Source organism: Chlorocebus sabaeus, chromosome 8 (genome assembly GCF_047675955.1).
Source record: "Chlorocebus sabaeus isolate Y175 chromosome 8, mChlSab1.0.hap1, whole genome shotgun sequence".
NCBI lineage: Eukaryota > Metazoa > Chordata > Mammalia > Primates > Cercopithecidae > Chlorocebus > Chlorocebus sabaeus.
In genome coordinates this window covers 98,759,413-98,784,124 of record NC_132911.1, presented here as the reverse complement: position 1 = coordinate 98,784,124, position 24,712 = coordinate 98,759,413, and the positions used below count along the sequence as shown (strand labels likewise).

At 41.3% G+C, this 24,712-nt stretch overlaps 1 protein-coding gene across 16 annotated transcripts in view; it reads right to left on the bottom strand.

The window, feature by feature from the left end:
• NDUFAF6 (NADH:ubiquinone oxidoreductase complex assembly factor 6) overlaps positions 1-24,712 on the bottom strand; it is a 229,585-nt gene that overhangs the window by 88,530 nt on the left and 116,343 nt on the right. For 7 of the 16 annotated variants that reach the window (XM_073018223.1, XM_073018219.1, XM_073018218.1 and 4 more), the window contains 4 exons: positions 12,176-12,320; positions 4,596-4,695; positions 916-1,038; positions 613-642 (listed from right to left, as the gene is read on the bottom strand). In XM_073018223.1, the coding sequence (XP_072874324.1) occupies positions 613-642; positions 916-1,038; positions 4,596-4,695; positions 12,176-12,252 (330 nt within the window). In that variant the 5' untranslated portion in view covers positions 12,253-12,320. Of the gene's footprint in view, positions 1-612; positions 643-915; positions 1,039-4,591; positions 4,696-10,282; positions 10,554-12,175; positions 12,321-24,712 lie in introns of those variants that run through there. The other 9 variants (XR_012093731.1, XM_038000266.2, XM_038000267.2 and 6 more) reach the window with 8 other exon arrangements.

Below are 24,712 nucleotides of genomic sequence, written 5' to 3'. Positions count from 1 at the left end.
CAGAGGTAAAGAACTAATCTAATACTCACAGCTTCCCATCCACTTTTTCTTCTCAATCCCCAGTTGTGGGGGTCTGGCTTTCCATCTTTACTGGGGCTCTGTGAAGTCAATCTGGGGCCCAGAAACTGGGCCTGTCTCTGCTGGTGCGCAGACCTGAGAAGAGGTGTACCACTGTCAGGTCTGTGGGTGGCTCCTGTTACAGAAACCCTCTTCTGGCAATCATTGCATTACAACAGGGACACAGATCGGAGATAAAAGGTACCTAATTCCCTTCTTCCTCTCATAGTTTAGAACATTTCTAAGCCATGTGCGGCTGCTTATGAGTGAAGGATCCATACAGCTGCTTTACTATAAAACCATTTACGACATACATTTAGCTATACAAATAATACTCTAGCCCATAGGTTTCCATTCTCTAACACCTAAAACTCAACAATGGATAGGTAATTCTATCAAACTAGACAAGGCAAGTTTTAGATTTGTATCTGGACAACACTGAGAGTAAGTCTCCCATCACAAAAGATTAACACATGTTCTACAGCCCAGAACCTGGATTAAAACACTGGTATAAGGAGCTGCTGTTAGGCAGAGAGAACAGAAAATTTTACTTACTATTGCATCAAAATGTGCAGGATTTAAATTCTGCAGGCAAATATGGAAATGTAGAAAATACAAGTTATTATATAGAGACTAATTCTTCCTTTTTCCTTTAATAAACGAATACACAAAAGACCTGTGTAAATTATTAGTGGGTGATTTTAAATTTCTGTGCCAAAACTATAACAGCTCTGAATACATAAGCCTAAGAATATTTTCAGAATAGATTCCACTATAATCACCAGTACCCAAATTGTATCCATCAAAAAGTAGACTCGAATAATATTCTTACAAATCAAAAGTAGTAATTTTTTTTACCTTCCATAGTTCAATGGCCACAGGCTGATGTGGTGGTTTGTCACAGTATATATCTTCCACAGTTTTCTTCCAAAACTGTATTCGCATCAGTCCAATTGTTTTCTCAGAGACTGAGTCTTTAACCTACAAATAGGGTTTAAAAACTTTAGCAAACGCATTCTACTGTCTAAAAAATCAGTATTTTTGAGGGAATTTTTTTTGTTAATGTAACTGTTCTATATTATGACTATGGTGGCAAATACATGACTACATTTTTTAAAACCTATAGAAGACAACGAAGAGAGAATTTTACTGCATGTACTTTCAAATAAATTCATTTATTCATTTTTTAATCTTTTTTTAAAAAAAGAAGATTATTAGATTGTCTCCCTCACTCACTACTAAGAATGGCCTTCTGGCCGGACTCAGTGACTCACATCTATAAACCCTACACTTTGGGAAGCCGAGGTGGGTGGATCACCTGAGGTCAGGAGTTCAAGACCAACTTGGCCAAAATGATGAAACCCTGTCTCTACTAAAAATACAAAAAAATTAGCCAGGCGTGGTAGTGGGTGCCTGTAATCCCAACTACTCAGGAGGTTGAGGCAGGAGAATCGCTTGAACCCAGGAGGCAGAGGTTGCAGTGAGCCAAGATCACACCACTGCACTCCAGCCTTGGTGACAAGAGCAAAACTCCGTCCAAAAAAAAAAAAAAAAGAATGGCCTTCTTAGGTTGAGGCAAGAATCACCAACACAAGCTAAATCTAGGAGGTAAATTTGGATGAGGAATATGGTCTTAAAAGGTCTCCTCACAGGCTGCTTATTAGTAGCAAGGGAAAAAGGATTAACATCTTGACTCAGTGACTAAAATTAACATTACTGCTGGGAGTCAGATAGATATTTCATGCCTCCTTGTGACTCTAAAGAGGACACAGACCACTTACGTAATATTACTCTAGGAATCCATAAGTTTAATATGATCCTGATGAAAAATAAACCCCAAATGAGAACCATTTTAATTCTTAAAAGGAGCAATATTATTTAAAATATGTTAATGTCACAAAATGCAAAGCAAGGCTATGGAAATGTTCCAGAATAAAGGAGGCTAAAGAGACAGAAAACTAAATGTAATACATGATCCTAGATTAGATCCCATAGAGAAGGGGAAAAAAATGCCATAAAGGACCTTACTGGGTCAATTGACAAAACTGGAAACCAGATGGTAGATCAAATAAAAGTATTGCATCAATGTTAAGTTTATTTTCTCGTAAGTGTCCTGTGGTTATGTAAGAGATTATCCTTATTCTTATAAGATACACACTCAAGTTTATAGGGATAAGGGTCATGGTATCGTCAAGTTATTCTAAAATGATTCATAAAAAGAGAAATGTACATATACACATATGTGGATACAATGATAATGCAAATGGGACAAAATATTCACAACAGGGTCTGAGTATTGTTTGTACTACTCTTACTTTTCCATATGTGAAATTACTTCCAAATACTCTGGTGGTGGGTGGGTTTCTTAGCAATGTTTAGTGTTCAGATCCCAGTGGCATACAGTACAGCAAGACAGCAGCAAAAGTAATCCTTTCAAAATATAACCAAGAGGTGATGGCTCTCTGCTCAGAACCCTCCAGTGGCTTCCCATCTCACTCAGTCAAAGTGATTTTAATGGTGTCTCCAAGACCTTACCTTTCTCACCCAGGTGCCCCTAACTGAATCTCCTCCCACGCACCCCGCCCTGCTCTGCTGGACCACCTGCCTTCTTCTGTTCTTTGAGCAGGCACACTTGCACCTCAGAGACTGCACTTGCTGTTCCTTCTGCCTAGAAAACTCTCTGTCCACATATCTGTACAGCTCACTCCCTCACCTCCTTCAAATCTCTGCTCCAATGCCACCTTGTCTGTGAGGTTTCTCCTAACCATCCTACATAAAACAGGAACCCCTGGTGTACCCAGCCTTCACAGCCTCCTTATCCTGCTTTATTTCTCTCCATCTGACACGTTATACAATGATTTATTTGTTCATTGAGTGCAGACCCTGTTTCATGTCATGTGCATATAGCACTGAATACGGTCTATATAAAGTGCCTGCATTCAATCAACACTTGTTGAATGAGTGAATAAACAACACTCTGTGTGCAAAGAAGTAGCAAGATGTACAAAGTGTACAAAGAAGTACAAAGTGACAGAATTCAGAAGGACCTCTGGGGGTTTATTAAAAATAAAATCGTATTGACTGGGTGCAGTCGCTTATTCCTGTAATCCCAGCACTTTGGGAGGCTGAGGCAGGAGAATCACTTGGGGCTAAGAATTTGAGACCAGCCTGGACAAAATAGCAAGACTCTGCTCTAAAAAAACAAAACAAAACTGTTTTTAATTAGCCAGGTATAGTGGCACATCTACAGTTCCAGCTATTTGGTAGGCTGAGGTGGGAGGATTGCTTAAAGCCCAGGAGTTCAAGGTTACAATAAGCTGTGATCATGCCACTGCACTCCAGCCTGGGTGACCTGTCTGTAAAATTAAAAAATAAAAAATTAAATTTTAATCATTTTAAAAGGATAATAAAGACCAAGGTGGGAACTATTTATGGCTAAACGACTGATTTAACATGCTGATGTACAGTTTACACTTGAAAAAGCATGAGGTGAAAAATCATAACCCATGACTTCCAGGAAGATACCAGAGGAAAAAAGAGCCAGTCTATTAGACTTTCTGCAGACTCATAGTTGTGAATCTCAGTTGTGCCTCGGTGCCATATTCACATCCTTTTATTTGTTCCTTGTTCACTTCCTACTATATTCCCTGAGAATCTGTGTCAAAATTTGCTACTCTCTTTAAGACTCTGAACCCTCTCCTGCTCCCTCACTCCCAATATCTGACCTCTCAATTTATGACTAAGAAGATTAAGGTTGTTTCAGTTTTCACTCTCTCATCTCCATCCACCATTTCAATTTATTTTGTATTTGCACAGATTCTTTCTGTTCCTTGTTCCTTGTTCACTTCCTACTATATTCCCTGAGAATCTGTGTCAAAATTTGCTACTCTCTTTAAGACTCTGAACCCTCTCCTGCTCCCTCACTCCCAATATCTGACCTCTCAATTTATGACTAAGAAGATTAAGGTTGTTTCAGTTTTCACTCTCTCATCTCCATCCACCATTTCAATTTATTTTGTATTTGCACAGATTCTTTCCATTCTAAAGAAGAAAAAAGGATCTCTCCTTCCTTTGGAATTCTTAGACAAAAGTGAATTAATATGATCTAAGGTCCTGGTTTGCTACAATTGCTTTCATTCCCTACTCACATTAAAGCTAAAACCTCAATTTAAAAAGTGCTTTGAAAAACTGCTATATACATGTAAATTATGCAATTGTTGGAAAGAATAAGCAGTAATTCTCTAACCTATTTAATTAACAGACAAATGTGCAATGTTAATGGCACAGTTTTATAATATCCTCAGGAAGAGAAATAAAAAATTCCAGAATAGCATTTATAGAACCATTAAGTTCATTAGATAGTTTTATTTTTGGTATTGAATTATTAAGCCTAAACAGTTAGCAGGGAAAAGAAATCACTAGCAGAGACCTTAAACACATCTAACATATAAATTACAACTATATTTCTTTATTGTTCAGCATTAAACACATTATATCACCATTTTCCAATTAATATTTTAAGGTATCTTAATACCAGCCTGAGCCAGTTCCACATTAAAAGCCCTCAGTGCAAAAACAGAGCTTCGGGATTCTGCAGGGAGCAGCAGGGAGCATAAATAACCTTCATAATCCCGTTTCCTGTAACAGACAGAAAAAAAAGACAGTTACTCTTCACTTTCCAAGTTGCACATAAAAATACTGACCAAAATTAACTGAAAACAAAAAGACTTCAGGTTGGGCGCAGTGGTTCGTGCCTGCAATCCCAGCACTTTGGGAGGCCAAGGCGGGCGGATCACTTGAAGCCAGGAGTTCAAGGCTAGCCTGGTGAAACCTCATCTCTACTGAAAATACAAAAGTTAGTTGGGCATGGTGGCATGTGCCTCTAATCCCAGCTACTTGAGAGGCTGAGGCCCGAGAACTGCTTGAGCCCAGGAGGCGGAGGTTGCAGTGAGCCCAGATTGTACCACTGTACTCCAGCCCGGGTGACAGAGCAAGACACTATCTCAAAAAAACAACAACAATGTGAAGCTTCAGTTCAGAAAGGGCCTGACATCTCTTATTTTTTATATCTGTTCCTTAAAAATTATGAAAAATGTACCCCAATGCCACCTAATCTCTATTAATTTACTTTGACTTATGTAGTACTTATAATTTTAACTGTTTCAGAATCACTTTTGTTTTAGTAAGAATTCAAATGAGCTTCAAAAGTACAAATCAAGTTAAAATAGTTCCAGCAAATATTGGGGTGAATGTATGGTTTTTAAGACACATAGATACATAGAAAGGCAGAGATAAGACATAGAAATTAATGGAGGACTGTGTGCACACATACATTTCCTTGCAACACCTGCTGAAAGAGCCTAGAAATAACAATACCCCCAGCCTCCACCCCATATTTCCAGTATTGGTGAACACACCTAGCACCCAGATCTTGGTTTCTGAAACCATTCTCCACTGAAAGAAACTAGGGCTCTGATATTTGGATATTTGTCTCCTCCAAATCTCATATTGAAATGTGACCCCCACAACATTAGAGGTTGGGCCTAGTGGGAGATATTTGGGTTACAGGAGTGGATCCCTTGTGAATGGCTTGGTGCCATCCCCTTGGGGATAAGTGAGTTCTCTATTAGTTCATGCTAGAGCTGGTTGTTTAAAAGAGCCTAGCACCTCCTCCCTTCTCTCTTTTGCTTCCTCTCTTGCCATGTGATATGCCTGCTCCCCTTCATCTTCTGCTGCAAGTAAAAGCTTCCTGAGGCCTTGCCAGAAGCTAAGCAGATACTGTGCATGCTTCTTGTACAGCCTCCAGAACCATGAGTCAAAGAAACCTCTTTTCTTTACAAATTACCAAGTCTCAGATATTCCTTTATAGTAATGCAAAACAGACTAACACAGGCGCCTGGAAGGAATGACTGACTTCATTCCTAGGGCAGGGAAAATAGAAGGTAAGTCTGAAACATCTTCTTGAGCAATAAGTAAAGAAATGTTTAAAGAATGGAGGAAACTTCTCAAAAGAACACAGAAACTGGCTTAACAGAGCTCTCACTGGCCAAGTCCATAGCAATTTCAGGATCAAAACATAATGATAGGGCCAGGCATGGTGGCTCATGCCCATAATCTAGCACTGTGGGAGGCAGAGCAGGGAGGATGCCTTGAGGCCAGGAGTTCAAGACCAGCTTGGACAACATAGTGAGACGCTGTCTTTACAAAACACTTAAAAATTAAAAAAATTAGCTAGGCATGGTGGCATGGGCCTGTGGTCCTAGCTACTTAGGAAGCTGAGGTGGGAAGATTACTTGAGCCCAGGAGTTCAAGGTTACAATGAGCTATGATCATGCCACTGCACTCCAGTCTACAGGAGATTCTGTCTCTAAAATAAATAAATAAATAAATAATAGTAACAATTTGAAACAGGACTCTATGAGCCTGTACCAATAAAAATTAATAAATAGGAAGAGAAGGAAAAACCTGACAACCAATACAATGACTACTATTAAATTTAGAAGACATGATGGAATTTTTAAAAATACCATTTGATAACTATCATAGTATTAACTGATTCAGATAAAAATCATCAATAAATGCCCGAAAATGTTAAAGGGGTAAAAGTTTGATGGAAACAGAATATTTACATAGTACTGAAGTATCTCTCCACAAAGTGTGCATTTCTTGCTTATAATTAACATTCTTAATTAAATTTACAAAAAAAAAAATCTGGAAGTCACCTTTTCAACCACAGGTTAACATCATAGTAATAAGACAAATCAATGTCATGTGCTTCCTGATACGATATGGAGAGAAAAGCTGAGTGTCCCTTCTGTGATATTCCTGCCAAAAATGCATGTCATGAGAAAATACTAAAAACCCAAATCAAAGGAGATTTCTACAAAGGAACTGGCCTATTCTCTTCAAAAAAAATATCAAGCTCATGAAAGCTAAGACTTAAAGAATTGTTCCAGATTGGAGAAGACTAGAGAGATATAACTAAATGGAGCACATGATTTTGGATGTATGAAAAACATAATAAGATAACCAGCAAAATTTGAATGGGGCCTGTGGATTAAATGGTAATATTGGATCAATATTAATTTCCTGAGTTTGATGGCTGTACGGTGATTCTACGGGACAGCATCCTTGTACTTATGATATATAGATCAAAGTATTAAGGGCAGATAACGGAGTATCATGTCTGTATCTTATCCTTAAATGTTTCAGAGTGTTAAAAATGAGGGAATCTGCTAAAGAGTATATTGGATCTCTGTGTACTATTTCTGTAATTTTTATGTAAATTTACAATTACTTCAACATAAAATGTTACGAACATATAGACCTTACCACATTCACTCCAGGAAAGATGACTTAAATATAAGGTACTTACCAGACTACTTACCTACTTTAATACACTGGAACCTTCTTACAAAACAATATTTAATATCAGTCTAACCTGGGTCTCACCCCATAGAGTTTAGGTACTAAAATTCACACTGTTTCCACTTTTCAACTGGTTCACATTTTGTCAGGTCCCTAACAGAGAACTTAAACTGCTTCTAGTCATTCCCTTGACAATCTCCCCCAATTGCCACATAAACCAAAAGAAGAGGTCACAAACAGTAACCTTGCTATCTCAAGAGTACTACTAAAAAGATCTCACCCTAAGCAGTTTCACCTACAAAATGGTTCCCCAAAAGTTTCTAAGGACAGCGAAGGCAAAGCAGCTCTATAATTGACATTTTTAAATTGTATTTTAACATAAAAAGTCCCTGAACTTTAGAAGTGTTTAAAACACTTGAAGTTGGCCGGGCGCGGTGGCTCAAGCCTGTAATCCCAGCACTTTGGGAGGCCGAGACGGGCGGATCACGAGGTCAGGAGATCGAGACCATCCTGGCTAACACGGTGAAAACCGTCTCTACTAAAAAAGTACAAAAAACTAGCCAGGCGAGGTGGCAGGCGCCTGTAGTCCCAGCTACTCGGGAGGCTGAGGCAGGAGAATGGCTTAAACCCGGGAGGCGGAGCTTGCAGTGAGCTGAGATCTCGCCACTGCACGCCAGCCTGGGCAACAGAGCGAGACTCCATCTCAAAAATAAAATAAAATAAAATAAAACACTTGAAGTTAACATGAAACAGTGAGAAAAACACTGAATGGGAATCAAACTACAATCTTAACTTCCATCACCCAACTGATTATTAATAGAAATGACACCAATGGCTCCTATTTCCCACTTTCTAAATGAAGCTTAATAACCTATCAAAGTTATCTCCTAAAAATAAGCAGTATGTGAAGTACTTCAAGCTTCTTAGAGGGAAATGAAAAATGAAATGAAGATATAATAGAACTGTAGCAACATTTGGAAAATAAATCTTCCACACAGCTAAGGATTTGCCCTATTAACAAGTTTATTTTTTAATTTTGGATGGAAATTTTTCTAAACAATATTACCTCCTTCAACACATTAAACAGGATATACTGATTAGCCATTTCTTCATCACTTAGATCATTGTTATAAATATGAATTGTTGAACTATGGATATACAAGGATGTCCTAAGCATCTAACCAAGATCCAGTTACCTGAGAGCTGTCCCAGACAATGAGAAATGCCATATTATGGATGTATATATAAGAGCTTTATGTGGCAATAGGGCCAATAACCTCTCATTCATTCTAACATTTATGCAGTGCCTACTATGTGCCAGGCACTGTTCCAGACACTGAAGATGGGTACTGACTTGAATTTAGTCAAGAGAGACAGATGTATGAGAAACAAGCACATGGGGTATTAGGATTGTTGTGCATTAGTACCACGGACCTGTGCCCCTGAGGCACAAAGGAAGTGATTCTCTGGTGAGACTGCAGTAAAGAACATTACTGCACTTCAGCTCCTCACCTTCTCACTACAGCCTGAGGCTCTGTGTTTATCCTCCTCAAAGTCAGAGAAGCCTATGTAAATTAGGCTTGAGATTTTCCCAAGAAAATCTTGTTTTGACACTGTCCTCCAGGCTAGAGTGCAGTGAAGCGATCTTGGCTCACTGCAACCTCCACCTCCCAGGCTGAAGCGATCCTCCCACGTCAGCCTCTGGAGAAGCTGGGACCACAAGCGCGGGACACAAGGCCCAGTTAATTTTTGTATTTTTTTGTAGGGATGGGGGTTCACCATGTTGGCCAGCCTGGTCTCAGACAGCTAGGCTCAAGCAATCCGCCTATCTCAGCCTTCTAAAGTGCGGAGATTACAGGTGTGAGCCACTGCGGCTGGCCCACAATTTTTAAAAAGTGATTATAAACAAAACACTGAAATGCATGTATTTTGTTGTGTTATGCTACTTTTCTCTAAAATGGAATTTTTTAAAAAAAGGTTTTACTTGCATAATCAACTTCAAGGTAGTTGAGTTATTCGAGTATTTTTGATAAGTCCTTGAGACCAAGTACTTCGAGACCTTACCCCACTCTTTCAAATGAGATGCAGAAGGGCATCGGGGCTTAAGCCACTGGTGTCAGCAGTCAGGCCTAGATTCCCAGGGGCCCCTGCCGCATGAACCAGGTGACCTGATTTATCCAACCCACCTCCACAAATGATTAAGGAGCGACACCCAAGTGCTAGGCCTTCCCAACAAACAAAACACTTCAGGGTTCTGACTTTATGAGGCTATTCTTGTGAACCTCTGGCAAATTATCTACTCACTATAAAAACCTCGTTTCCTTGTATGTTAAATGAGATAATAATGACTTCCACTCACTGTGCCCTTACTATATGCCAGGCATTGTTCTAAATTCTTTATTACTCACAACCTTAAATGATAGGTCTACATTTGTCCGTCGCAACTTGTAACGAAGACTAATTACTCGTAATCTACTTTGCATAATGCCAGGCACACAGAAAAAACTCAAAGTTGGCTACCGTTGTCATTAAAATTAATAGACGTTCTGTGAATAAAAAAGGTTATTCATGCAAAAACGCTGAATTCGGTTAAAATTAAGGTTCGGATAAGGCGACAAGCGTGGGCAGTCGAAGGAATTTTGCCATAATTTTGTGACCCATGTGAATGTTCCTGTGGGCTCGCTGCCTCCGCACACCCACACCCGGCGCCCACTAGAACGCACACCCAGAAGGGCACGAGGAAGGCGCCGGTCCGCTCTCTCAAACGTCAGGTCGGACGCGAGGCGCAGCCGCTCCCGCCCCGGGACCCCGCTTCCTGACCACCCCCGCCCTCCCCGGGAAGGTCGCGTTCGCTCACCGCAGCAGCTCCAGGCAGTAGTGGTCAGTGCCCCAGGTGCCCGGTCCGCTGGCCGCAGCCACGCTCCGCCCAGACACCTCCGGCCCGGGCAGCCGCCGCACGCGCGCATACAGACCCAGAGGCGGCCGGCGGCAGCACAGGCCGGGGATGCCAAGCCGCAACGGTCCCCAGGCAGAGCCTTGCACGGAGGCCGCCATTACGCCGGCACTGCGTGCCCTTCGACCTCACGCAGTCGGCGCGCAGCTACGCCCCCGCGACGCCCCTGCAGGTCCCCTTAAGCTCCTTTGAGTCGCTGGAAGGCCGCCTCCGGAAGCCGCTTGAAGAAGAGCCAGGTGTCGCTGTGGTCCTCTGCATCTGGGCCGCCGCTGCGACTCTTTGGCCCTCGTTCCAGGAAAGACCCGCCCAAGTCCGTCCGACCCCTCCTGGACTCTTCTCCTTCCCCCACGTGTATCCACAAGCGACCTCAGAGCACCTACAAGAAGGTGCTGCTGGTGAAAGAAGTAGCTGTCAGAATCACGCCCCACCTCCCCTATACCCTAAATCCACCATGAGGACAGAACACCTTGCATCGTTTCTCAACAGCTGCGCCCTTGGCACTTTGGGCGCAATAGCGCTGTCCCGCACGTTGCTGAAAGTTTGCCATACGTGAATGCCCAGGCTTGGTGACCACCAAACGCCCACACGCCCCCAAAGGCCTCTGGAAATGTCGCCCTGTTTGGGAACCACTGGCCACCTAACACCTCCAGGAGAAAAGCACACACATCTCTGAGAGAAGCCACACAGTAGGCCATTATCAACCACTACCTATAGCTCACCTGTTTGCTGACTTTTTTCTCCCACTATCCTCTGGGTTCCATATGGGCAGAGCCATTATTTTGTTTCCTGCTTTACCCACAATGGCTGTCACTTGAAAATTGTGGAAGCTGAAGTGCCTCAGTTCACATAAATAGTAAGTAGTCAGGTAAGATCCAAACATTCCAAATATCTGTGTTATTCCACAGTCTTATTTGGACAGGGAAGGGAAGTGAGGAAGGCCATAGGCCAGAGCCTGCTTTTCTGGGGCTCCAAGGTCCAGCATGGAACTCCAAGGAGTCAAAATTCTCAACGTAAACCTGACCTTTCAGGTCCTTAGGAAGATGTATTTATCAAGGCAGGAAAACAGAGCTTTTGACAGTTTACTAGCTTGATTTATAACTTTTTTTTTTTTTTTTTTTTGAGACAGAGTCTCACCCTCTCCAGGCTGGAGTGCAGTGGCGAGATCTCGGCGCACTGCAACTTCCACCTCCCGGGTTCATGCGATTCTCCCGCCTTAGCCTCCAGAGTAGCTGGGACTACAGGCGCACGCCACCACATCCAGCTAATTTTTGTATTTTTACTAGAGATGAGGTTTCACCATGTTGGCCAGGATGGTCTCGATCTCCTGAGCTCGTGATCCACCCACCTCAGACTCCCATAGCGCTGGGATTAACTTTGAATATTTGTTCGCATGGTATGTTGGCCTCCTTTGGTACTCTTACCTTCAGGCCCCTCAAATATTAGAGGTGGGTCTAGCTGCTACCAACTAGCTGATCCCAGCCAGCAGTTGCCTACACTTGAATCCCAGTGACACCTCTTGCCCCCAGATTTGCCTAGACTTTTCTTGCTGTGGCCAGACTGGTTCTTTCTAAAATGTCCATCTGATCATGGCGTTTCCCTACTTGGCAGCATTTACTGTGTGTTGTATGCAGTCCCTCCATGACGTGGCCTCAGTTTACCTTTCTGCCGCAACTCTAGCCACTTGCCTTTGTGACTCCAAGTTAATGTTTGTTTAAACCCAAGGGAAAGCACCTTGTCCTCTGGACCTAAGAACTCTAACCAATTCATGCAACTTTGGTTTTTACTTTCTGAGATTACCTCTCTTCATCCTGTGTAGTAGCAGAACCCCGGTGGCAGGTCCTTTCATCACCAGTGATTGGTTCAGGACAGTGCATATTTCCCTGATCTGGCCAATCAGACTTGAGAACAAGTCTACTGTGGTGCTTCTGAGAAAGTTGCTTCACTAATAAAAGGAAACATAAAATTCAATATACTACATGTGAAATATTCTTGCCAAAAAGGATTAACATCAAGTTAATTAAGCTTCTAAATCTAATTTTAAAGTTTCTAAGAAAAAGACAAGAAACAAGATAAATGATACCACGGGGAAACAAATCAGAAAAATTCGAAAGAAAAACCCAGTATCACTCCTGAGATCAGGTTATAACAGGTCTGCACCTTCCATATTTCATCTTGGGTTCTCTCTCTCTCTCTCTCTCTCTCTCACATCACTAACTCTGTGGGAAGCTAGCTGCCGTGACACATGAGGGAGATTAGTCCTTTGTCTGTAATATAGATCATTATTATTTTCCCCAGTTTCGTTTAGTTTTGTCTTTGCTTGTGGAATCTTTGCTATGCAGAAATTTTGCAATATATTTTTATGTAGTCAAATTTACAATATTTACTTTTATGGCTTCTGGATTTTGCACAGTCTTTGGAAAGGCCTTCCCCATTTAAAATGTGTTAAAAGAATCCCTTGCTTTCTTCTAGTCCTTCTGGTTTCTCTTGTAGTACTTGTAGATTTCGCTTTTTTACATTTCTTTCATTTTTTTGTTTTTGGAGGGGTAAATATTAGGAAGATATGGATCCAACTTTTTTCTTTATATCTAGTAGTTGTCTTACTATCATTTATTCAGTATTCCACCTTTTCCTCCTTTGATTTGAGATGCTTCCTTTTTCACAGAATAAACTCATGCATATATTTTGTGTCTATAGTGTTCCATTTGTCTATTAACGTTCTAGTAGTAAGCTCTTTTAACTATTGCGTCTTTACAATATGTTTTCATAGATATCTAATAGGGCTAGTCCTTTTTCATTACTCTTTTTCTCTTCCCCGGTCTTCCTGGCCATTCTTGTTTATTTTCCCATTCGACTTTTAGGATCAGCTTTTCGATTAAAAGAATTCTGAAGGTAGTTTTATTACAGCTATGTTAAATTTATACCTAGGAAAACTGGTATTTTTATTATATTGAACCTTCATCAACATTTTTTATTACAGCATTATAGTTAATCTTATTGATATATGTAACACATTAACTATGCCCTTATTCAATCCTTGTATTTTCCACAGTTAAATAAATTTAGATGAACCACTATTAAAAAGGAAAAACAATTTTTCTATACTTATGCAACACTTCTGACACTAAATGTATAGATCTTCCACACCAAGCATTTTCAGGACTAAACAGTTAGGACAGAATCCACAGGTTCAGAGCTCAGCCTCACAAGGCTGCCCCCTACTTTGGACACCAGTAGCAATTAGTGAGTCCTCAGATTACCCATGCTTTTGTTTGACTTGGCTACAAATCAGGAATTTTCAGGACCTTCCTCCTCAGGTTTGATAATTTGCTATGATGGCTCCCAGATATCAGGGAAACACATATATATATATTTTCTGGTTTATTATAAAGGATATAGATGAAGGTCAAAGAACAAATATAACACATTTATAACAAAAGATGCTTCTCTCACCCCTATCAGTCAGGAAATTATAAGGCTTTTAGGAGCTCTAGGTTAGGAACCAGGGGTAGAGACCAAATATATATATTTCTTACTGTTACAATTATGGTTAAATTTTTGCTCATATCTGTGATTATTACCTTATAATATATTCCTAGAAATAGAATCACTAATCAAAACTGAATCTTTGAGATATCTGGCATTGACAAATTTCTTACCAAATAAATTATATACACCCACAAACTGTGGATAAAATACTAGATTTATTAAATTTTTAAAAATAGCCTTGCTACTCTAAGAGGCAAAAAGTGATATCTCACTTTTCTTCTTTTTTTTCTTTCACTAGTTTAAACTTGTCACTAGATATATCACTTTTAATTTGTACTTATTTGACTATTAATGAGACATTTTTTATTTATTACATGTTTGTACTCAGTTTTGAGCATTTTGTTAACATCTTTACCCATTTTTTAAAGTTAAAAACTTAGTCATTTATTTCAAAGTATAAATTTTTTCTTACCCATTTTTATTTTAATGGTCTTTTCCTTTTGATCTGTATGAGCTTCTGTATATTAAGGCTATTAAGTCTCTTGTCATATTTGTGTCAAATAATCAGTGCGCTTATTTTTAATTGTTTATAACAATGTTTCATTGTATGTATTTTTATTTTAAAAGATGCACATAGTCGATGAATAAATTAAATAATACAGAAGCATGTATAATAAAAAGTAAAAGTTCTCTCTTCCCTTGCCCCTTGTTCCTACTGGTAAGAAATATATGTGGTGATGTTTTAGACTTTTTTTTTTTTTTTTTTTTCTGAGATGGTGTCTTGCTCTGTTGCCCAGGCTGGAGCGCAGTGGCACGATCTCAGCTCACTGCAACCTCCGCCTCCCAGGTTCACGCCATTCTCCTGCCTCAGCCTCCTGAGTAGCTGGGACTACAGGCGCCGGCCACCACACCCGGCTAATTTTTTGTATTTTAGTAGAGACGGGTTTTCACAGTGTTAGCCAGGATGGTCTCGATCTCCTGACCTCGTGATCTGCCTGCCTCGGCCTCCCAAAGTGCTGGGATTACAGGCGTGAGCCACTGCACCAGGCCTTGACTTCCAAAATTTTCAGCTTTTTATGTTGTCAAATCTATAGAACTTTTTCTTTGTTAATATCTATTGTTTGTTTATGTTTACAAAGACCTTTCCCATACAGAATTGGGGTATTGGGGAGCCAACGTGAATATGGAGAAACTAGCAGGTAGGCTATTCAGGTTGTCCAGGCAAGAGATTCTTGAGGCTTCGACTGGGATGAGGGCAGTGGAGATATAAAGAGGTAGATGGATCAGTATATAACTTAGAGGTTGGCTTGCTGATTGATTGATTGATTGATTGGTTGGTTGATTGATGGGGGAGGAAGGAAATAAAAGGGAGAAATAAATGATGGTTTCTAAATTTTTGACATAAGCAACTGGGGAATGGGGAATCTTTTCCTGAGCTGAGGAATGTGAAGGCTTTAAGGGTGAATGAGGATAGTTTGATGCGTGATACTTTCCTGGATGGTCTTTGTTGATACATGACTCTCTTTAGCAGGTCCCCTAAATACAGGGTGACACTTCTTCAACTCTTTGCTGCTGCTCTTGATCTTTATTCTTTGACCTGCTCTGTTCTTTTGAGTTTACAGAGTGTTCTTGAGTTTGTCTCGTGTTCTCTTTGATGACTCCATCCTGGGTACTAATATGGGCTGGGTTTTTCATTACCTAGTCTGTGGTGTGATTCAGAAGGAGGACTGGAGGGTCATAATAATCAGGGAGGTAGTCCTGCATGATTTCTTCTTTATCAGATTGCTGCAATGAGGGCCCTGGGGCAGTTTCCTGAAGGCTGGTGCTGCCTCTCAGCACCACCTCATCAAAGGAGAACCAGGCTTATCAATGTGTGGCCTGAAATGGACAGTTGGAGCTAATCAGTAAAAACATAGTGAGTTTGTTGTTGTTGATGATGTTGTTACTGCGTAGAATAGTGCCCAATGAAACTTCTAGTCTGTCTTGAACTCCACAAACAGGTTCAGAGGATACCATTATTTCAAAACATCAAAGCAAGATCAGAGTGCCTATACTAGGGAAAGAATAAGTCATTCCCCACCCCTGCCCCGTACAATCAGTTCGATGCTGGCATATGACTGCTGTCTCTTAATGGTCCAGAGAACATGTCTCTGACTTCCTGCCAAAAGGACGCATACTGAATTTTTTCTGAGAATGGCTGTGACTTGTGAGGAGCTGTTCTATGCACATACTGCCTCCTGATTCATCTAGCAACCAGTAGCACGTGCCAAGAAGGGAAAAGGCTCACAAGAGTTGGAAATACAGTCTGTTGCCTTGGGATAGTGTTTCTGGACAAAACATTCTAGGGAAATAAGAAATTTCATCCTAGCTGATCCACAATTCTATTACATAACTGAAGGTCACACCTGGTGCTAAGTTAAATATTTATCACTAAAGATATTTCCATTTGGCAAACAAAATATTGTGGGATTATGCTGTTCCCTCTTTCTGGAATGTGCTTGTGTGCTGTATCTTCAAGGAGGCCATTTGGTGATAATCCCAAATCCCCAGCCTTTAACCAGCCACCTATGGCTGCCTCTACAGACTCCCAAGAGAGCTACACAGAGGACAGTCCTGGCAAATGAGCGCTGTTTATTACACTGTTTTTACAAACCCCACTGCTAAGCTTGTCTGGATCACTTCAAAGGCAGAAAGACATGTAGAAAGACAAACCCAACAAAAATGGTGTGATTCAAGACCTAAATCAAAGTAACTAAGGTGCAACTCAAGGCGTTCCTGAGATTTGGGGTTATAGGAGGAGAGCTCGAAGTTTGTCATTGTCACCACAAAAGTTCTAATGCCCTTTTCCCATTTCATGAACTTCTGCTCATCCTATGAACACCTATTTAAATGCCTCTTCCTTTCTGAATTTTCCTTGACCATAACCCCATCCAAGAAAAAAAGAGTTGTTCCCTCAGTTTTGATCCTATAACAATTTGTGTTCGTGTTTGATCACTTTGCCAGGGCTTATTGTGGTGATCTGTTTATATGGCCCTCTTCCCAGACTGCCAAAGGTAGATGTTTCTTACTCCTCTTTTTATCTCCAGTGCCTGGCCAAGTGCCTGGCATTGGGAGGTGTTTAGTGTATTGTTCTGAAGACCAAGTGTTTTGGCACCGGAAAGAAGACACCAGGTTATGCAGTGTGTGCACTGCACAAACATGCCTGGCTGAGGGAGCAAGAGGGGCTGGTGTGGGCTGGTGTGGGATTGTCTCTGCTCAGAGGAAGGGCAGCCTTTCTCTTCACACAGAGAGGCATGTGCCTGCAGGGCTGCCTCAGCCCAGATGGGGACCTTCTCATTTACAAGGCACCATATAGGCTTGCAGTCTTAGCGACTGAAAGAGCAAATCAGACTCAGCAAGTTTAAGAAGGGCAGAATATGAAGAAAACACAAAATTGAAAGGAATATTTCCCCTTGTGATGGGTTTCCACTATTCGTTTAATAGTCAAGCCTTACAGTTATCTGATTTTAAGGAACCTATCGTCAGCTATGAAAAAGAGAAACTTGAATGCATCATGCTTTTTGGGTAGTTTCCTTATCCTCAATTACCTTTGTTTTTGGAGATGGAGCTTCACTCTTGTCACCCAGGCTGGAGTGCAATGGCGTGATCTCAGCTCACTGCAACCTCTGCCTCCCAGCTTCAAGCAATTCTCCTGCCTCAGCCTCCCAAGTAGCTGGGATTACAGGCACCCACCACCACACCCAGCTAATTTTTGTATTTTTAGTAGAGATGGGGTTTCACCATGTTGGCCAGGCTGGTCTCAAACTCCTGATCTCAGGCGATCCTCCCGCGTTGGCCTCCCAAAGTACTGGGATTACAGGCATGAGCCTCCATGCTGCCCGGCCCTCAATTACCATTTTTTTAAAAAATATAGAATTGTACAATTTTGGATTTGAAAGAAAGTCATCTATCAATTCAACGGTTTTTGAGCATTTAGTACTGGTTACACACTTAGTATGGAAGGGGCACTAGAAACGAACAAAATTAGCCAATGTCAAATACCTATTAGGTGGCAGATTTTTCATTTGCTAAAAGGACACCTACACACTATTGTCTCAGAAACAAGAAGAGGCAAAGTAGTCACTATGTTATGCAATTGCAGTTTTATTCGTTTCACTCTTTGGTTTCCACTATGATCTTATATTGCCAATTTTTCAATACCAAAGCTGTCATTTCTTTAGGTTTTTTTTTTCTCTGTTCACACCTACCAAAAATGGACCATCAGCCATTCTGGGGCATACCTGCTAAATGTTCCAGAGATTTAATGTACACGAAATCACAGGTAGGAAGAGGAAGATTGATGACCCCTACATAAGACACAGACAAGACTTGTCATAGTTGTCACATGGGTATGGTGGGTTGTTTCTGCACAAGTTGTTTCTAATTAGAATAAATAACTAAAGTTTGAAAATACTATCATTTGCTTTGTGTATATATTAGAGATGAGGAGGGGTGCAGTGGCCCATGCCTGTAATCCCAGCAGTTTGGGAGGCCAAGGCAGGCAGATCACTTGAGGCCAGGAGTTTGAGACCAGCCTGGCCAACATGGCAGAACCCCGTCTCTACTAAAAATACAAAAATTAACTGGGCATGGTGGTGCACACCTATAGTCCCAGCTACTTAGGAGGCTGAGGCAGGAGAACTACTTGAACCTGGGAGGTGGAGGTTGCAATGATCCAAGATCATGCCATCACTCTCCAGCCAGGGCCTCAGAGCGAGACTCTGTCTCTAAAAACAAAAAACAAAAAACAAAAAAACAAAAAAAAACCATATATATATTAGAGATGACTTCAGGTTATCCTGGGGATAATATCATTTTCAACATGGGAGAGAAAAGGGTGGAGTTACAGCTATGTACCAGAAACCACAAATGTCTATGTTATAGCCCCTAAGTCAAGTACCCAGGGAATATAGCATGTCTGTGAACATCATCCCATCACCCATTGTGTGTATTGTAGGGGGAAGTGGTTAGGAGCCTAAAGGCATATGATGTAATTTCTTCTTTCTTCATCTTGTCCTGTTCCTTCTCTTTCTCATTTCTCTTTTGGCACCTGCATTGGGTTGCTGTCCACTAATGTACCAAGATCGGTTCAATCAGTTCAATACAATTTGTGTTTAATGGGCATCTTTATGCTTGTGTTTTTATCCCAATGTCTGGGTTGCACACCCTTTCTTCCCACCCCCACCTGTCTTCTCAGATGTTTTCCTGTCTGTCCCCACAAAACAGATTGGGAGCACCTTGAGGAAAGGGAACAAGACTTAAGCTTATTTGTATTTATCCCCTGACTTTATAGTCTAGTGAGTAGTTGCTCAAACATTTTTCTGACATGAAAGTTAATGGATGAATGAATGAATGAATGAATAGGAGGTAATGGGAGGTAAAAAGAAACCCTCACTGTATTGGTGATATTTTATTTATTTAAAAATTCTAAAAAAAAAAAAAAAAAAAAAATTCTAAAGCAGGCCAGGTGTGGTAGCTCACACCTGTAATCACAGCACTGGGGGAGGCCAAGGCGGGAGGATTGCTTGAACCCAGGAGTTCAAGACCAGCCTGGGCAACATAGGGAGACCCCATCTCTACAAAAAAAAAAAAAAAAAAAAAAAAAAACAAGCATGATGATGCATACCTGGGGTCCCAGATACTCAAAGGCTGAGTTGGGAGGATCTTTCAAGCCCTGGAGGTTAAGACAGCAATGAGCCATGATCACTGCACCCAGCCTGGGTGACAGAGTGACCCTTTGTCTCAGAAAAAAAAATATTCTGAAGCAAACATGTCAAATTATTAAAATTGTCTAAATCAGGATGGCAGACATATGAATATACATTATCTTATTTTCCATATTCTTCATGTTTGGAAACTTCTGTAATACTGAAAAACCAAGATAAGCAGTGGAGGTGATAGCAGTATGACAAAATGTCTTTCTTCAAAGGATGTCATCATTTAATTAGGGACTTGTTCCAAGGCACATGACTGCAGAAGTCTGTTGGATTGTACATTTTTCGGAGTTGACTAGCTAGATGTCAGAACAACAACAAAAAAAACCCACAGTAAATAACTCTGAAACTAGAAAAGCAGGAGTTGACACTACCTATCCAATTTGTAGGGTATCCTAGGAATCAGCAGATAAACCCTTTTGTTATTTTCTAATACACACCCAGCCTCTATGAACTATGAAATATTATCAGGAAAAACTGGATAGAACTAGACAACCAGCTACTGGCTAAACACCTAAGGGTTGGTAGAAGGTCTGTGGACATTTATGGCAAAATACGTTTGCCTCTTTAAGTCAGATTTACTCTTCCTCTTTATCCTATTTTGTACCTGGAGGGCTGACCTGTATGGACCACATGGATGGATGCTCGTGACTTCTGGCTTCTAGTTGCGTTCATATAGAATCAAAGACAGGGAGGGAGAGATGAAGGAAAGGAAAGTCAGGTTGCTTAATCCCCTTGTTCCCTTCCTATAAGGTTGTCTCCATGACTCTACATTACTCCACATGCCTCTGTATGACCCCTCACTTCAGTCTCCTCATCCCTTTGTGTCTACAGCTCATTAAGCAGCACCAGATGGGCGGGGCGTGGTGGCACACACCTGTAGTCCCAGCACTTTGGGAGGCCACGGCAGGCAGATCAACTGAGCTGAGGAGTTTGAGGCCAGCCTGGGAACATGGTGAAATCCATGTCCACACACACAAACACAAAAATTAGCTGGGCATGGCGGTGTACACCTGTGGTCCTACCTACTCGGGAGGCTGAGGCAAGAGAATTACTTGAGCCCAGAAGCTTGAGGCCACAGTGAGCCATGATTGTGCTGCTGCACTCCAGCCTGGGCAACAGAGCAAGACCTTGTCTCAAAAAAAAAAAAAAAAAAGAAGAAGAGGAAGAGGAAGAGGAGGAGGAGGAGGAAGCACCAGATGCCTGCATACATAGACCTGTGAAAATAGTCCCTTTGTATATAAAGCACCCCAAATTATTTTCTTCTGTCTCCTGTCGGGACTCTGATTGATGAAGGACTTGGACCATGACGTTCAAGTTTTGTTTTTTGTTTTTCGTGTTTTTGAGATGGAGTCTGGCTCTGTCGCCAGGCTGGTGTGCAATGGCACAATCTCAGCTCACTGCAACCTCCACCTCCCGGGTTCCAGTGATTCTCCTGCCTCAGCCTCCCAAGTAGCTGGGACTACAGGCATGCACCATCATGCCCAGCTGATTTTTGTATTTTTAGTAGAGACAGAGTTTCACCATGTTGGCCAGGATGCTCTCGATCTCTTGACCTTGTGATCTGCCCGCCTCAGCCTCTCAAAGTGCTGGGATTACAGGCGTGAGCCATCGTGCCTGGCCAAATGTTCAAGTTTTAACTGCTCACCAGTAGTTAGGACCCAGGTCTCCATCCTTCACTTAGCAGATGCCAGAAGAGAACTTCCAAGAATTAACTTTAATGAGAAATTCCTGTCTACACTTGGTGTCTCCAGCTCTTTCTAACTCATTTCATCCTCTTTTTCTTACCATGAAGTTATATAAACAGAAATGTTAAAAGATTGCAAAGCAATTGAAGACATATTGTCAACATGAAATAAGTATATAATCATCCTTTAATAAATTCTACCTTTTGAACACTTTTATCACTTTGTGATCTTCATATATTAATACACTAATATATATAAGGCACAATCACAGGGGAGAATCTAAACATTCAGTCTACCAGGTAATGATGAAAAGAGGATGTATATGATTTAGTTCATTTGAAATATTATGGACGTCAATAAACAATGGAAATGGTAAGCATCTGGGATAACAGTGGGCCTGGCCAGGAAGGTCTGGTGATATCTTAAGCTCTTTAAAGCCTTTGCCTGTGTCAGTTCCTCTGCCTAGGATATTCTTCCTCTCTTTCTCACTCTTGATCTGGCTAATTTCTATTTATCCCTCACCACTCTTCTTAAATGTCACAAGTTCAGGTAAGTCCCTGATCCCAGTCTAAATCAGCTCCGCACTTCCTACTAATTTTTCTGATAGAACCCAGTTCTTTTCCTTCTTGGTACTTATCACTATATAAAAGTATGTATTGTAGGCCGGGCGCGGTGGCTCAAGCCTGTAATCCCAGCACTTTGGGAGGCTGAGATGGGCGGATCACAAGGTCAGGAGCTCGAGACCATCCTGGCTAACACAGTGAAACCCCGCCTCTAATAAAAAAAATACAAAAAACTAGCCGGGCGAGGTGGCAGGCACCTGTAGTCCCAGCTACTTGGGAGGCTGAGGCAGGAGAATGGCGTGAACCCGGGAGGCGGAGCTTGCAGAGAGCTGAGATCCGGCCACTGCACTCCAGCCTGGGCGACAGAGCGAGACTCCGTCCCAACAAAAAAAAATAAAATACATAAATAAATAAATAAAAGTATGTATTGTATGTTCATTGCCAAATGTCCATCTCACTCTTGAGGAAGGGAACCAAGTTTGTTTGGTTCTTCTACTATATTTGCAATTTCCAACACAGTACCTATCAATATTAATGGTTATCAAATAAGCGAATGCTCAAAGTTCTTAGAAGGAAGAACCATTGCATTTATGAATTATAACTCCATTTATACTATTGCTGTCAAAGGTGAATTATCTGCTTGTCCTAAGTTTAAAAGTGTGCCTCAGTTAGAACTATTAGGTATTGTTCCCTGGGTAAATTAAAACAAATGTATTTACATGTCTACTGTAGATTTGAATTTTATGTCATATTTTGTTCCAGGAAGCCAGAAGTCCAGCCAATACCTTGTCATAAATAGTCTTTTCTTTAAAAAGCCCTTTCTTAAAGTTACAAATGATTAACTTTGTAATTAGATACAGTAGGGGATGCCTGCTGTTTGGGCTGCCCAGCTTCCTTTCCTCCTTATTTAGGTTATAGAACCAAGAACCCCTGTGTATGGCCTCTCAGGTTGTATACTGCACAACCCCAGGAGGTCCCAAACAGATGGACTATAAAATGGATTAGAGTCTGGAGCTGTGCAACACCACCCTGACAGAACTCTTTTCTTTTGGTAAATGCTCATCCACCCAGACAGTCCAACCTGTGGGTCTGCTCTCTTTCCACAGTAGTAGACATGATCCAGGCCAGCCAATTGGAGTATTATCTCTAGAAATTATCACTGATTACTGCAGGTGTCCGCACATCACCTGAGGAAGTCAACCAGCACTTTGAGGGGGATTATATAGATGGTGAAGAAGAGAGAACATTGCCTGATATTTCCTACACTGAGAAGCATGAAACTCTAGAGCTGGTAGGGGTTCTTTTGCTGCAATACTGTAAGAGCCTGCCTGCAAATGAAGTCAACAGAGAAAAAGCAGAGCTGAAGAAGAATAAAAGGAGACAGATTCTTGACAATATGGGTTGATCCCCAAATTCTAGCTGTGCCTAAAGTATTCATAGGCTTGTTGTTGGTTATATGAGCTAGTAAATTCTTTCCCTTGCTTGGGAGAGTTTGAGTTGGATCTTTGTCACTTGCAACCCAAGAGTCCTGGCTAACTCAGATGCACAAGCAAAACCATAAACCAGGAACTTGGAACTTATTTTCTGCTTAACCGAAAACTGAATTCTCTACTTGTGACAATGAGGGTGTCACTTCTCTGCTCACAACCCTCCAGTACCTTCTCATCTTACCAGAGAAAAGGCCAGATGCCCACACATGGCCACAGGTCCCAACATGGTCTAGCCTGTCCCCTCCCTTTTCCCCCTTCTTTGTTCATTATACATCAGGTATCCTGACTTGGTGTTCCTTACACATGCCAAGCATGCTCCCACCAGAGGGCCTTCCTTCGCATGTGCTGTTCCCTCTACCTAATATATGCGACTCACAGTGAACTGTTTGACCCAATTCAGGTATGTGTTCACATGTCAACTTTCCTCACCCCCCATCTAAAATCTTCCTTTCCCTCTCTGTATTAGTCCCCTAGGGCTACAATAATAAAGCACCACAAACTGAGTGTCTTGAACAACAGAAATTTGTTGTCTCACAGTTCTGGTGGTGAGAAGTCTGAGATCAGGTTGTCAGCTGAGTTGTTTTGTTCAGCAGGCTATGAGGAAGAATCTGTGCTGTGCCTCTCTGCTAGCTTCTGGTGGTTTGGTGACGGTCTTCAGTGTTCCTTGGCTTGCAGAAGCATTGCCCTGATCTCTGCCTTTTTCTTTACATGGCATTCTCCCTGTGTGCATGTCTGTGTTCAAATTTCCCTATTGTACAAGGACACTAGTCATCTGAGATTAGGGTCCATCCTAGTGCTCTCGTTTTGACCTGATCATCTTCAAAGAACCTCTTTCCAAATAATATCACATTCCCAGTACTGGAGGTTGGAATTTGGTGGGGGGAACACAATTCATCTTGTAACCCCCCACTTATGCTGCCCTATTTTTTTCTTTGCAGTATATATCACCATCTGATATATTATATACTTATGTTTTTACTAGCTTAATGTCACTCTTCCCCCAGACTAGGATGTAAGTTCCATGAACACATGGATGTCATGTTACACCCACAGCACTTAAAACAGTGCCTAGTATATGGAGGTATGCAATCAATATCTGTTAAGTGAGTGAATACTAAACAGGGAAATAGGCTGTCTGATTTTAAGATACTAAAATTTGAAACTTCTTTTTGCATAATCAACTATTTGAAGAAAGTAAGACTTCTCAGATGTCATTTATGTATCTATTTAGAGTTTAAAGGCACAGTGGTGATCAATGCAAAATCTCCATCTGGGTGCAGTAGCTCACACCTGCAATCCCAGAACTTTGGGAGGCCATGGTGGGAGGATCCCTTGAGGCTACGAGTTTAAGACT